We start from the raw sequence: 14,261 nt of genomic DNA on the forward strand, positions 1-14,261 counted from the left end.
AAAAAACAATTTTTATACAACATTAAGCTTAAGATTAATAGGGGTGCCCAAACTTTTTCATATAACTGTAGGTGGGTGTTAAACAGTTGTTGGGCGTTTCACAGTTGTTGGGCATTACACAGTTATTGGGCATTAAACAGTTGATGGGCATTACACAGTTGTTGGGCATTACATAGGTGGGTGTTACACAGTTGTTGGGCGTTACACAGTTGTTGGGCATTACACAGTTGTTAGGCATTAAAAGCAGAGACCTATTCTGTCTCTTTGAGAGTGAATTCATTCTGTTAAGCTGCAGGTATTTAGCATTACCATATTGGTTTTGACATGGACTGAATTACACTTTCACCAAGCGGTGATGTTTGCCTCCTACACTGCATAATAACATGAATGATTAGACTGAGATTTGCGACTGACATGACACTGAAATCTCCGCTCTAAGCTGCAGCAATGTTTTTTGAAGCCGTAGTTATTTTATGAAAGAACCCAACGTCCTCCAAGCCTGATAAAGAGGGAAATATAGTCTGAAAGCTGATGCCATCAGCGTTCAATGTGTTTTATATAAAAGTTGGTCCTGTTTCTTATACTGACTGCTACCACGGGCTTTCTGATTCCTCCATCACACAGATAAGGTAGAAAATAATCAGATTAGTACAACACAATTGCTCCTCTCCAAATTATATTCTTATAACCCAAGTAAATTAGGAGACATAAAGTGGATAAGTTTTAGACAGATTTGTTTCACTGTAGTTTTTTTAATTAAAAGAAAAAATGAGAAAAAAAACTTTTAATGGACTAATTTTAATTTCGGTATCTCACAACGAGCAGGTTAATTACACCTCGTTAATCAGGACTTGGCACTATGGCACTCGGGTGTCATTTTGAATTTAGAGTAATATGGAGTGAACTGCTCGTCTCTGCTATTCCCAAGGTCCAACTCTGAGAGCTTCTCCTGGCACTCACAGAACAGCCTTAGGTCCACAAATAGATAGCTGCTCAGACACCGCTGCAAGAGCATCAGAACACAGATAATCAATTGCTGAACAACGGTTGATGTAGAGGACTCAGCACATGGATATTAAATTACTGAACAATGGTGGCTGCCGAGGGCCTAGATGTTCGTTTACTGGATTACATGTACATTCAACCGCAAACCAATATTCAATTACCTGTCTTCAGGACTACATGGAGGATGACCATAGACACTGATTACGGGGCACTGTTGATGCATACGGCCTGTTATTTATAGCAACTAACTAAATAAGTCCTGTATTTGTTCCCTGCATTACTATTGAACATAGAATTAAAGGGATTGGCCCACAATTACGTATCCCTTCCACTGTATAGATCATAAGAATGTTGTTAAGAATTAGTTATGCCATTTTCTTACGTTCTATAGCGCCACCTGGTTTTAGCAATGTGCAGATCCATCTAATGAACTGAAAGGGTATCTGGGCTTTCAAGTAACTTTTCAGATTAAGTAATATTTTGTGCACATAAAGAATAACACTTTTTTGGTCATTATATGCTGCATTTTCACAAATTTTTCCCTCTTCATCTTAGATATCTTAATTTTCAGTTCACACTCAGCTGGTGGGAGGAGACAAGCTGCTATGATGTCTCCCATTCACAGCACAGAGAGGGATTCCTGCTCTCCATTCCTTTTTTTAGCATACATAGAGCAGCAGTAGCAGGTAGGACATTACACAGCAGTAGTGATCTGTGTAGATATGATCTAGCACTGCTGTGATGTGAAACTCTTGATAGAAAATTCAGCACAGTCGTTCTGTGTCTCCCTCTGCTTGTTTCCTCTCACTGCTCCCCACCCATCCTCTTCCACTATCCATGGAGGACAATGGACGGTGACACATGACACCACTGTGAGCTGGCAGTATGTCTTGTCTGTGCATGACTGATTTGAGCTGTTTTTTAGTGGATAATGAGTTCTGGATGCGGAGGAGGAGAAGTGGCTGATAGTGGGAAAAAAAGCAAATTTGACTTATTGCAACATTTTTTTACATTCGCCAGTACTATTAACTTATGCAAAGTTTGTTGAAAGTTCAGTTCCCATTGAATCTTTCTACTTGGTCATCACAGAGCAGCACAAAGCTTTCCGGCTGCTCTGCAGTAAACAGTAAATCACTGGATGTTTGAGAGTGACTGAGCATGTGTGAAGTCGGTAAGCTAAACTGCTGATTCCTCAATTTCCCTGACTCCCAACTTGTCACTACTGAGCACGTACATAAAGTGCAGCACAGATTAATCTCATCTACGACTCTACAGCACTGGTCACTACTGAGCATGTACATAAAGTGCAGCACAGATTCATCTCATCTACGACTCTACAGCATTGGTCACTACTGAGCATGTACATAAAGTGCAGCACACATTCATCTCATCTACGACTCCATAGCACTGGTCACTACTGAGCATGTACATAAAGTGTAGCACAGATTCATCTAATCTACAACTCTACAGCACTGGTCACTACTGAGCATGTACATAAAGTGCAGCACAGATTCATCTCATCTACGACTCCACAGCACTGATCACTACTGAGCATGTACATAAAGTGCAGCACAGATTCATTTCATCTATGACTCCACAGCACTGGTCACTACTGAGCATGTACATAAAGTGCAGCACAGATTCATCTCATTTACGACTGCACAACACTGGTCACTACTGAGCATGTACATAAAGTGCAGCACAGATTCATCTCATCTACGACTCCACAGCACTGGTCACTACTGAGCATGTACATAAAGATTCATCTCATCTATGACTCCACAGCACTGGTCACTACTGAGCATGTACATAAAGATTCATCTCATCTATGACTCCACAGCACTGGTCACTACTGAGCATGTACATAAAGTGCAGTACAGATTCATCTCATTTACGACTGCACAGCACTGGTCACTACTGAGCATGTACATAAAGTGCAGCACAGATTCATCTCATCTACGACTCTACAGCATTGTCACTACTGAGCATGTACATAAAGTGCAGCACACATTCATCTCATCTACGACTGCACAGCACTGGTCACTACTGAGCATGTACATAAAGTGCAGCACAAATTCATCTCATCTACGACTCCATAGCACTGGTCACTACTGAGCGTGTACATAAAGTGCAGCACAGATTCATCTCATCTATGACTCCACAGCACTGGTCACTACTGAGCATGTACATAAAGTGCAGCACAGATTCATCTCATCTACGACTCCATAGCACTGGTCACTACTGAGCATGTACATAAAGTGCAGCACAGATTCATCTCATCTACGACGCCACAGCACTGGTCACTACTGAGCATGTACATAAAGTGCAGCACAGATTCATCTCATCTATGACTCCACAGCACTGGTCACTACTGATCATGTACATAAAGTACAGCACAGATTCATCTCATCTACGACTCCACAGCACTGATCACTACTGAGCATGTACATAAAGTGCAGCACAGATTCATCTCAACTAAAAGCCCTCATCCTTAGATCAGGAACAGAACAGACATTTATAGGACATTTCATAACTTTCCCAAATTATTATGAAAAAAAATTACAAAACATCCTGCATTCTACTACTGTACCCAATTTATTATATATTTTAAGAGTCTGTCCATTTTATTCCAACTCTGCCAAAATAGACACAGACTCCACAGCCCTGATTGCTATATACTTTGAACACCAGATGGCACCATATTTTGCCAAAAAAAGTCGTAATTTGTCAATTTTTAACAAGTAAAATGCAAAAAATATTCATTTTGTGTGAGCTGTAACATCACAGACAATATGCAAACTGTAGACTATTGCCGATAGAGGCGAACATGATTGGATGGCAATAAGGAAAGCAGATTGTTACCCAGTGCATCCATGAGTTGCTGAGGATGGTCCAAGTGCATTCTTCTTAAGAAATAAACATAAATTCGGTGGCTTCACATGTGACCACTTTACAGGCACCGTATCCACAAAGAGCGCTAACCAATTCCATACAATTGTGTACTTTAGATCTCAACAAATGAATAGGCTGTTATAGTTTACATGATTGTGGTCCTTTGAGAGATCTATGTTTGAACATAGTGCTGAACACCACCGCTAAGTCTTAACCCTTTGGAAATTGGCCATTTTTTTTTTATTTATGTTTTTCCTGCTTGCCTTTCATGAGCTATAACTTTTTGTTTTCTTCTGTTGTGTTCTCCTACTCACTTAGATTAATGAGGTCTTGTTTTTTGCAAAACGAGTTGTAGATTTGAATAAAAAAGCATTGATTTTAACTTATGATGCATTTAAAAACTGGGAACCCAGGGAAAAAAACTAAAATTGGGTGGAATTGAACAAGAATCAAACAATCAATTCCACCCTTGTTTTTTAGGTCTTTTATTACCGTCACTTTAAAGTAAAATTTGCGCTGTGAGGTTTCTCCAGTGCTGACTGCAATATGTTTCTCTGGACACTTTCCGACTAGATGTCCACGGCTGCAGTCTAGTCGGAATGTGGTCGAAAGTATGCATATCAGATAATTGCGGTCATGCCGAGGAGCTGTAATCTGATCCCTCAGTGATCTGGTTGTCCATCATTTCTTGAGTAAGACTTATTTTAGCAGTTTTTTAAAGAGCATTTTTTTCTGCTATAATTCAAAGTTTTTTTGATTACTAATGATTTATGGAAAGTCTGTTGAAACAAAAATGACCATTTAAGCCTAAACTCATGCATTTAATATTAGATGTATAATACAAATGTGCGCACTTTTATTTTTGTTTGAGTTTTCTTAAGAAATCCAATTTGTCTTGATACAAATTAAATAAAATTTTGCAGCATGCTAGTAAAACAATTTGACAGGTTGCAATGAACATCCCAACAACTGGATGGCCACATAGAGTCACTTATAACATAAATATCTCCCAACAGAGTATCTTAGAGTGTTGCTTTTTTTTTTCTCTCCCAAACTCGTCAACTTGCACCATTCTATATGGGATATGAGCCCAGAGACAAAATTAGAAGTACACATTTGTAGGTCACATTTAGAGCTGAAAGAGAGTTTCTATGACTGTTTAAGCAATTGCAGCAGAGGATACGGTAATAAAACCTGACAATCTGCGCATGTGCATGAGGCTGTTTCCTGCAGCAGGGAGAACACTGCAGATGGGCCAAGTGGGAACGCTTGGTGCATGCGAGAGATTTCATCGCATAAGACACTGACTTAGTGGATCGTACAGCCATCAATCAAAGCCTGGGAAGAATTGTGAGGCAGGGTTTAATAAGAAGGGCCGCAGTGCTTGCCAGGACTGGGACTGCATGCAAATGTGCTCTCTTCTAAAAGGAAGAAACCTGACTCTTGGTAGCCACCAATTGGACGAAACCACCATATGAGTCATTGGTAACGTATCAAGCTCAGCCAACTAGTATTTCCCTTTGCAATTGCATGAACCCCTGAAGCAGCTTTTTGCAGATGGAACGTTTTACTTTTTGAAGAACACTTTCAATTGGCTAAATATCTAGTGTCATGTGGCAAGGTCATTCGAATGGATGACACTGATTATGACATGTTAGCGATGCGCTACATGATGGCAGTCAATGGGTGCGCTAATGCATCCGTTACATAGCGTTAGTGCCGTTATGTAAAGGATGGCGTCAGCGCATTGCCATTAACGCAGTGTGAACCTAGCCTTTGGCTGCCTCCAATAAGTGGTAATAGAGAGACAACTTTCTGTCTAGTCGGAGACCTTATTCACCTGCTTTGTATTCCTGTGCCCCGCTGACTGCTTGACATACTGTCTCCTTTTTTTCCTAACGTGCTGGATTAAACTGTAGGTGAGACTAAAAAATGATAAACAAATTGGATTTTGCAATGATAAAATGTTTAGCGTTCATTCCATTAATTGATGGCATTTCTGATAGGTGGAGTTTGGCATACGTAAAATGCACTGATTTTGGGTTCCCGTTGAATATCCATCCTTGTTTTAAAGCATGTGAAGATGCCGTGTGGTTAGATGGTCTCACAGCCTACCGCTTTGAGAAAAGGAGAATTGAGTGTAAAGGATACAGTCCGCCATGATCTTCTGTGACTCTGCTGAAGCCATGTAGAATTTCTGATATGATAAATGTGTGTCTCAGTCTCTTACTAAAGAACTTTCCTTTTCAGTTATAGGATCCCAGAGGAGAAGAAGCCCCAGCTCCTTGGCCATTGATATATTTGAATCTCATCTTGGGAGTCACATCCTACAGGTACAAAACATGCTTCATAAGCTCAAGATATGTAATGACACCAAGTGATTCTTGATCACAGTCTAATTACTCTAGCTTTAAATGATCATAAAAGTTGATATAAATGTGTCAAATTTAAAAGAACTTCAATTATTTTCTGTTTTCTTTAATCCGTCGATTTTAATGCAGTTTTAGTGTAAAAAAATGACATAATTTGTTTTTGACTTCTCATGATGCAGTTATATTTGTGAGTGGTTAATCTAAGTTATTAAAATTATCTTATTTGTATTTTAATTAATATGAAAAGTGTGGGCTTTGGAAATGTCCACCATTGCTGACGTTGTTAGATTGTTAGAGCCAATGGAAAATGCTCCTTAGATTTTCTTTTTTACTTACTATGCGTAATTTTATAAAATCCCAATCGAATAAGCCAAATGATTCCTAATTTTAACTGCATGGAAAGTAATCCTCTTGCACCATGGTATAATTCTGCCTCTTTGGTTGGTTTCACTCTTTGCTTTATCCAGCAATGATCAAACACCACTATTTCACTTCTGTTTTCTGCAGAGAACAAATGGAGACTTCTGTACGCTGCAATTTTTCTAAAAATGTTACCTATTGAAACAGATGTCTTGAAAACTCATGGTGAGATGATAGAAGTGGTCATGATGTGTTCAGTTAAAGAGTTCAAAAGTGGACTTTCTCAAGTGGAATACTTACATGCTATGGTTAATAGATTTTTGGACATAGGTCGTTGATCCATGGATTTATTCCTATTGTCATATTTAGAGTCATGACTGAATTTTTTTTTCTAAGACGAAGAACATTATTTTTAGTCTCAAGGGTTCTTGCTTCATCTGGATCAACCTTGCAGGAGAATCAGCAAATCTTTATGTCTTCAAAGCTATGATACTGTGTTCTTTAAAGAAAAAGGAAACATAGTATGTTATAATAGTGGTCTACTCAAAGAAGTTCTGTTGTTGTTAATCAGCTCACCATACCTTGGGGTCTTCAGCCACTAATAGTAGCTTTTGGCTGTGGGATTGAAGTTCACTCTAAAGAAAGCCAAACAGTTATACAGTACATTTGGTAGACTTCAAGGAGAACCGCAGTGGGATTGGGCATTTGCAGTTTTCCTTTGTTCTACAGGCGATATCAAGTGTTGTCAGGTGCAATTTGAACAAATGAGAAAACAATTGAAGGTGCATGTCCACCTTAAATGTTTTTTTTTCTGGACTTTAGTATGGATGACCTATCCTTAAAATCATCAGTATCAGAGTAGTGGGGGTTCATCTCCATTATGTAACATTGATGATTTAATTGAAGGGATAGCAGCATACTTGGTACTGACACAGCTCTGTAAATTGTGTTGTGATTAAGAATTGTACAGCAAGTTTATGCCATTTAAATAGTTGTCCTCTACTTGCACAAACCTTTCTTAAATGCCCAACTCCCCCAAGTAGGTTTGGTTCAATCTTGAGCCATGGCAACTTGATGGATGAACGCTCTATAGGAAGATCGATCTTGTGCAAGCCTTTATAGGTCCACCAGGGTCTTCTCAGCAGTTATCTTGATAGCATCAAGCCTTCAGGTTGGTGGTCTTCCTTTTTTCCTTGTTCCTCCTATTCTTCCAACCTTGATGTCCTCCATGAGTGATTGCTCTCTTCGTATGATCTGTCCAAAGTAGGCAAGTCGAAGCTTGATGATCCTTGCTTCGAGTGATATTTCTGGCTTGATTTGTTCCAGAATTGTTTGTTTGTTCTTCTTGCCATCCATGGTATTGATAACATCCTTCTACAAATAGAATAAGAAAAGCTTATACTCCCCTTGTGCATTGGCGCCATCATAGCTAGACTGTTGCCGATGCAGGATGTCAGTATGAGCTATTTTTATTTCACTCGGAGATCTGTCTTTTAAGAAGGGGTTGACCAAGTAATGGACAATACTTTTAACTAGACCGTGAGAGAGCCACTGCACAATGTATGGAGCTGTGCTAGTTCTGGTGCTATGTACTAACCACGAAATGTTGGCTATCTGGGTCTCATCAGTAGTGAATCAGAGAAATTGCAGGGGCTGGCGGTTCTGAAGCCTTTTCTGGGCATCTTTACCATGCAAAATCTTCACTCTAGTTATGGGTCAGTAGAATTCATTAGCCTAAGTGACATAATATGATTTGCAAGTTACTTGATTTGCAAGAGCAGTATCACCGCCTGCTCTTTGCAAATCTCTGCTACCGTGTCCTGGTTTCAACGGCGCACTGTGCATGCTTGGAGAAGCAGTCTTGATACGACACACAGACAACCATTACCGGCTGCTCTACAAATCTTGCGGCTGTCTGTTTCCTACTTTACCGTTGCCGATGAAGCCGTGGTACATACACCTGGGAGACAGTTTGCAAAGAGCCAGTGGTGATGCGGCTCTTGGTAAACATGTTACTCACGCCCAACGGGGATGATTAGTCCTATGGAAGAAAACGCCCCCCACTAGTCACTCGCTGATTTGCATATCCTTGACCAAATTAAAAGGTTTTATGGAAATTGATTAAAAAGAAAACAAAATAAAGGGTCTTGATGGAAGCAGCATAATGAGTGGGATAAAGACACGGGCCCGGCTTGTGGGACATGGAGAAGCTGTTCAGATTTTCTTTAAGAAGAACCTTATAGTTTTTCTCATTACTGTTTTTTTTGTCATTAAAGACATTTTTTACATTTCATAAAGTGATGTCAATAACCCTTGTTGTTGTCACCTTTTTGTAACCGTAATCTCTTGTTCTGTAACCTCTGTCTCTTGGAAATACACTTAATTTAAATACTTGATTGGATTGCATGTAGAGAGGCGAAAACTGTGCTCTGGGTGGGTGCGCTCGTTCTTTTCGTTAAGACCAGATCCCATGTGGAATAAAGGCTGAAGACGGTAGGACTTTTAAGTGATGGTAATTAATCACTAGCACAGTTATGGCAAGTAACATTTTGTATCTGTATCATGACAACAGTGCCTACATATACAGAATACAGAATAGACTGCTCTGTGTGTGTATATATATATATATATATATATATATATATATATATATATATATACATATAATATACATACACTCTCATCATGGTGTAATTGATAAAAGAGTGCACATTTCTGCTTGTGTGAGTCTGAGAATCAGATGAAATAGGTTTCGGCTCCGGGAAGGGTTAATCAGCAGCGCTCTTTCACCGACATCCCTGATCAATTGGTAGATGAATGGATGGCTGCAGCCCCGGCACTGACATTTAAACCAGGCATCTGCCTGTGATTGATAAAGTCCCGCAGGCGGCCATCACCGCTGGGAGGGCAGGAGAGAGAGCGTGCATATCACCGAGTATCTCCTCACCCTGTCCTAGTGGTTGGACAGATTAAAGCATACAGCCCTACACATGGAACCACCCTGATATAAAATCTCCATGTATTCCATGATCCAGAACATTTACCTGCAGATGATATATATCCTTGATGAGAGACATTTCTACTAGGTACTGATGGAGCGCAGTCTATAGGGCTCACAGCTTAACTGGTGGTCAGCACTGCTCGTTTTCTGTCTTTGATCTTTCCCCATTTCCAGATCGCGCTGTGTTTGTGCCAGAGATTTGCCTTTCCATCATCCATCGCTGTATGTTAGTTTGATTTGAAAAAAACACCACAAAATTGTAGTGCAAATATTATATTTTACTTAGAAGTGGTTGTAAAACTTATTACATGTACAGGTGTTTACAAAGCCCTAAAGAGGAAACAATATTAAGTTTGGGTACTTGGAGCTCCAAAAAATACAGCAGACTCATAGGTGATGGTGTCTGGTGAATTCATAAAAAATTCATATAAAAAATGTTTTTAGCATAGGACAATCCCTTTAAATAGGCCCTGTCACCTAGTCAAAAGTGGGGAGTTTTCACTCTTATCTTGTATCCGTAACACCCCCCGACTAATCTGTTTTTTGGGGGGGGTTTTGGGGAGGGGGGGGGGTGAATGAATTATGAACCTTTTTATTTACTGCTACTTTTTACAGTCTTTTTCCAAGATGGCATGATTCTCAAGATCCTCTGGGGCGTATCTTTAGGCTGCTCTGCATTATTAACTTGTGAGCGCTGCCCCCTTGGTAAACACGTAACAAATTATTTAAAAAAAGGATCGTAAATCTGGACACGTATCGCAAGTATTAAAAAAAGAAAACCACGGAATACTCTGGAGAGCACTACAAAAATTGGCCACTTTTGAGCTGGCGACAGGTCCTCTTTAAGGGAATGCGTAGATCCCACTACAAAGATAGATTATAACATTTGAGGATATACAATTTTGGAAAGAAGATGGCATTAAGTGTTCTAATTGTACAAAAATATGAATAGGCAGTACTGATGCCTGTAAAAATGTCTAGAGGAAAAATATGTTTTTCCATTACACTGGTCAACGCAATTTTTCTGGCAAAAGGTTTTAAAACATATTTTAAGTCAATTTTTGCTGCTGATTACGAATATGAACTAAGTTTTTGGCTATCACATCAGGATTTCGAGATATTTTTAATTTTTGATGAAAATTACTCCTATCTAATGTTTTATGATAAAAACACATGATTTTCGATACTACATTGTATATTTTTAATCAAGGAATAACAAAGATTACAAAGTCTATGTACAGCAAATCAAATATACTTACAGAATTAAACTACAAAATATAAAAACACATATATATGGCACACAGATGAATGACAAATGGCAGTTATTTGAACATTCTTTTCTTGGCTGATCTGTGATGTACAGCTTCTGGGTTGTCTCTCATCAAGCTCCAGCAATAGTCAGCCATCATATGTGAGTCCCATCGGCCTTCATACCGTTCTTCCATTGTACTAATGTCCTGATGAAAACGCTCCACTTGTTCCTCGCTCACATCCCCAAGGTTCTCTGGAAAAAAGTCCAAATGGCTGTGTAAATTGTGAATCTTGATACTCATTCTACATCCAAGATTTCGCAGACTCATTAGTAGCTCTTCCACAATATCTTCATAGCTGTCTGCTTTCTTATTCCCTAGAAAATTCTACACCACATTACAAAATGCATTCCAAGCTCTTTCTTCTGTCTCATTCATTGATGTGATAAAATTTGGGTCTCTCATAAGTGTTCTTATTTGAGGTCCATCAAATATTCCAGCCTTTTTCTTCTCTTCACTAAGACCAGGAAAAGTTGAACATATATAGTTAAAGCATTCTCCACTGTGATTGAGAGCTTTGATGAACTGCTTCATCAATCCAAGTTTTATGTGTAAGGGAGGAAAGACAATGTCCTTCCTATCCACTAGGGGATCATGGATGACATTCTTATCGCCAGATGCCAAACTCTGTCGCTGCGGCCATTCAGTTTTCACCCAATGCTCTGCTGTAGCTCTACTGTCCCAGTAGCACAGAAAACAAGGGTGTTATCATAACAAATGGGAATTATGCATGTTCAAGGAAAACAAAGATATTCTCACATTTATTGGGAGACTAAATGAAAACTAAATTTACCTTAGTGAACCGTATAAACCGGCACTTTTCATACACTACTTATATTTATCATGGAATTCTTGAAAATGGGCTATATACCTGTAGCGCAAAAACATGATGTGATAGAGAAATTATAAGATCAGATTTGAATTAAAAAAAAGGGCTTTTTTTGGTCCCTACCGCCATCCGTATTGCACCTCTAGTCACGTGAGCGGTCACGTTACACACACCGGCACGCAGGTCTTTTCCCAGCGCCGCTTTCACTCTGCGCACCCAGGAGGATACCGGCCTGCCTGCACGAGTGCACGCCGCTGCATGTGTCAGCTCAGCTAAGCGTCAAGCTGCCACCGGCCGGGGCAGCTGCCGCATGTGAACAGAATCGGTGACTACAGCTTTCAGCACAACAGTACCAGCCGTTACTGGGGATTACAGCCTTCAGTCAATTAGCCCCTCCACTGATATGAACGCCTTTTCCGGGTAAAGGTACCTTCACACGAAACGACTTTGTAACAATATCGCTAGCGATCCGTGACGTTGCAGCGTCCTGGCTAGCGATATCGTTTCGTTTGACACGCAGCAGCGATCAGGATCCTGCTGTGATGTCGCTGGTCGCTGAATAAAGTTCAGAACTTTATTTGGTCGTCCGATCGCCGTGTATCGTGTTTGAAAGCAAAAGCAACGATACCAGCGATATTTTACACTGGTAACCAGGGTAAACATCGGGTTACTAAGCGCAGGGCCGCGCTTAGTAACCCGATGTTTACCCTGGTTACCAGCGTAAAATGTAAAAAAAACAAACAGTACATACTTACATGCGTCCCCCGGCGTCCGCTTCCCACACTGACTGAGCGCCGCAAAGTGAAAGTGAAAGCACAGCACAGTGGTGACGTCACCGCTGTGCCCTGCTACTGCCGGCGCTCAGTCAGTGCAGGAAGCGGACGCCGGGGGACGCATGTAAGTATGTACTGTTTGTTTTTTTTACATTTTACGCTGGTAACCAGGGTAAACATCGGGTTACTAAGCGCGGCCCTGCGCTTAGCAACCCGATGTTTACCCTGGTTACCCGGGGACCTCGGCATCGTTGGTCGCTGGAGAGCGGTCTGTGTGACAGCTCTCCAGCGATCAAACAGCGACGCTGCAGCGATCAGCATCGTTGTCGCTATCGCTGCAGCGTCGCTTCATGTGAAGGTACCTTAAGACCTCTAATGACATTTGGATTACTCTGCAGCCACTTTACCCAGTATCAGGCCAATCATTACTCATCCAGATGGGGGGATGGGTTTACATGATATGAACTTATTGTTTTTGGCATTTTGTGCACTGATTGATTTAATTTCTCGCTCTCAGGGTTTTTATTAGCGCGAATACGGATATTTAATATCCTTTTTAGATTGATTCTTGTTTTTTACACAATCATTGGTGGTGATTGTTATATTCGCAGCAGGAGTAATAACCCTATAATACTTGGCGCCACTCAGCTTTTTATTAATGTTTCTGTTAAACCCTGATGTGTCCCCTCCTCCAACCCATGAGGCATGGGACAGAAATGTAAGGTAAGCAAGACACAAAGCACAAACCAACAATAGGGAGGAGGATAGGGACAGGGAGGAATAAACACAAAATGGGACCAGGGACCAGAAGATAAACACACACATACTACAGCAAACAGAACAGCTCTACACCAACCACTTCGCTTTAGCTCACAGCACAAGAATACAAATCTTTCACTGGCAGGGACAAGAATGGCTGACGAGTTATTTTTATAGGAAAAGGTAATGACTAGATCAGAAGCAGCTGAAATGGAGCTGCATGTCTCTGACCCGCATAGAAAGGGTTATTAATCTCTTCAACACCAGAAGAAACTACCGTATTTTTCAGATTATAAAACGCTCCAGATAATAAGATGCACCCCAAATTTTGAGGAGAAAAATAAGAAAAATACTTTTTTTTTAATAACATGGTGGTGCTTCTTATAACTTATGCGTCTTATTGCTTACCAGGGCGTGGTGGCTGCAGTGAAGCAGGGTCCCAGGGTCGCTGCTGGAGGAGGCTAGAGTGGAGCGTTGCTGCAGGCTGGGACGAGGGTGTGTTCAGTTGTGTGGCGTGCTGCTGTGGGTGGAGTCCACTGGGGCGGCGCATGCGCAGATGGAGATCTCAGCATCAAGATCTTGAGAGATATCACAAAATCTTGATGCTGAGATCTCCAGCTACGCATGCGCCGCCTCCGGCAGCCATTTTCCCGGAGTCCACCGCATAGGAAACCATGGAATTGCGGGGGCTCTGGCCTTTCACAAAATGTCGGCAGAGCCCCCGCAGCAGCAGACACCACCCGCAGCACAGGACACCCGCAGCGGCGCGCAGCACTTTCAAACACCCCCTGCGGCCTGCAGCAACATTCCACTCTTTCCTCCTCCAGCTGGGACCCTGCTCCACCGCGGTCGGTAAAGTATATCTGCATTATAAGATGCACCCCCATTTTCCCCAAAAAATTTTTGGGAAAAAACACGTCTTATAATCCAAAAAATACGGTAAATCCATTTAGTATGTGA

At 40.9% G+C, this 14,261-nt stretch overlaps 1 protein-coding gene across 12 annotated transcripts in view; it reads left to right on the forward strand.

The window, feature by feature from the left end:
* The window catches only part of NPAS3 (neuronal PAS domain protein 3), a 616,056-nt gene that overhangs the window by 370,176 nt on the left and 231,619 nt on the right, over positions 1 to 14,261 (forward strand). For all 12 annotated transcript variants that reach the window (XM_077261116.1, XM_077261131.1, XM_077261123.1 and 9 more), the window contains one exon: positions 6,148 to 6,230. In XM_077261116.1, coding sequence (XP_077117231.1) covers positions 6,148 to 6,230 — 83 coding nt within the window. The remainder of the gene's footprint in view (positions 1 to 6,147; positions 6,231 to 14,261) is intronic.

The sequence above is a fragment of the Ranitomeya variabilis genome, chromosome 1, assembly GCF_051348905.1.
Source record: "Ranitomeya variabilis isolate aRanVar5 chromosome 1, aRanVar5.hap1, whole genome shotgun sequence".
NCBI classification, from domain to species: Eukaryota; Metazoa; Chordata; class Amphibia; order Anura; family Dendrobatidae; genus Ranitomeya; species Ranitomeya variabilis.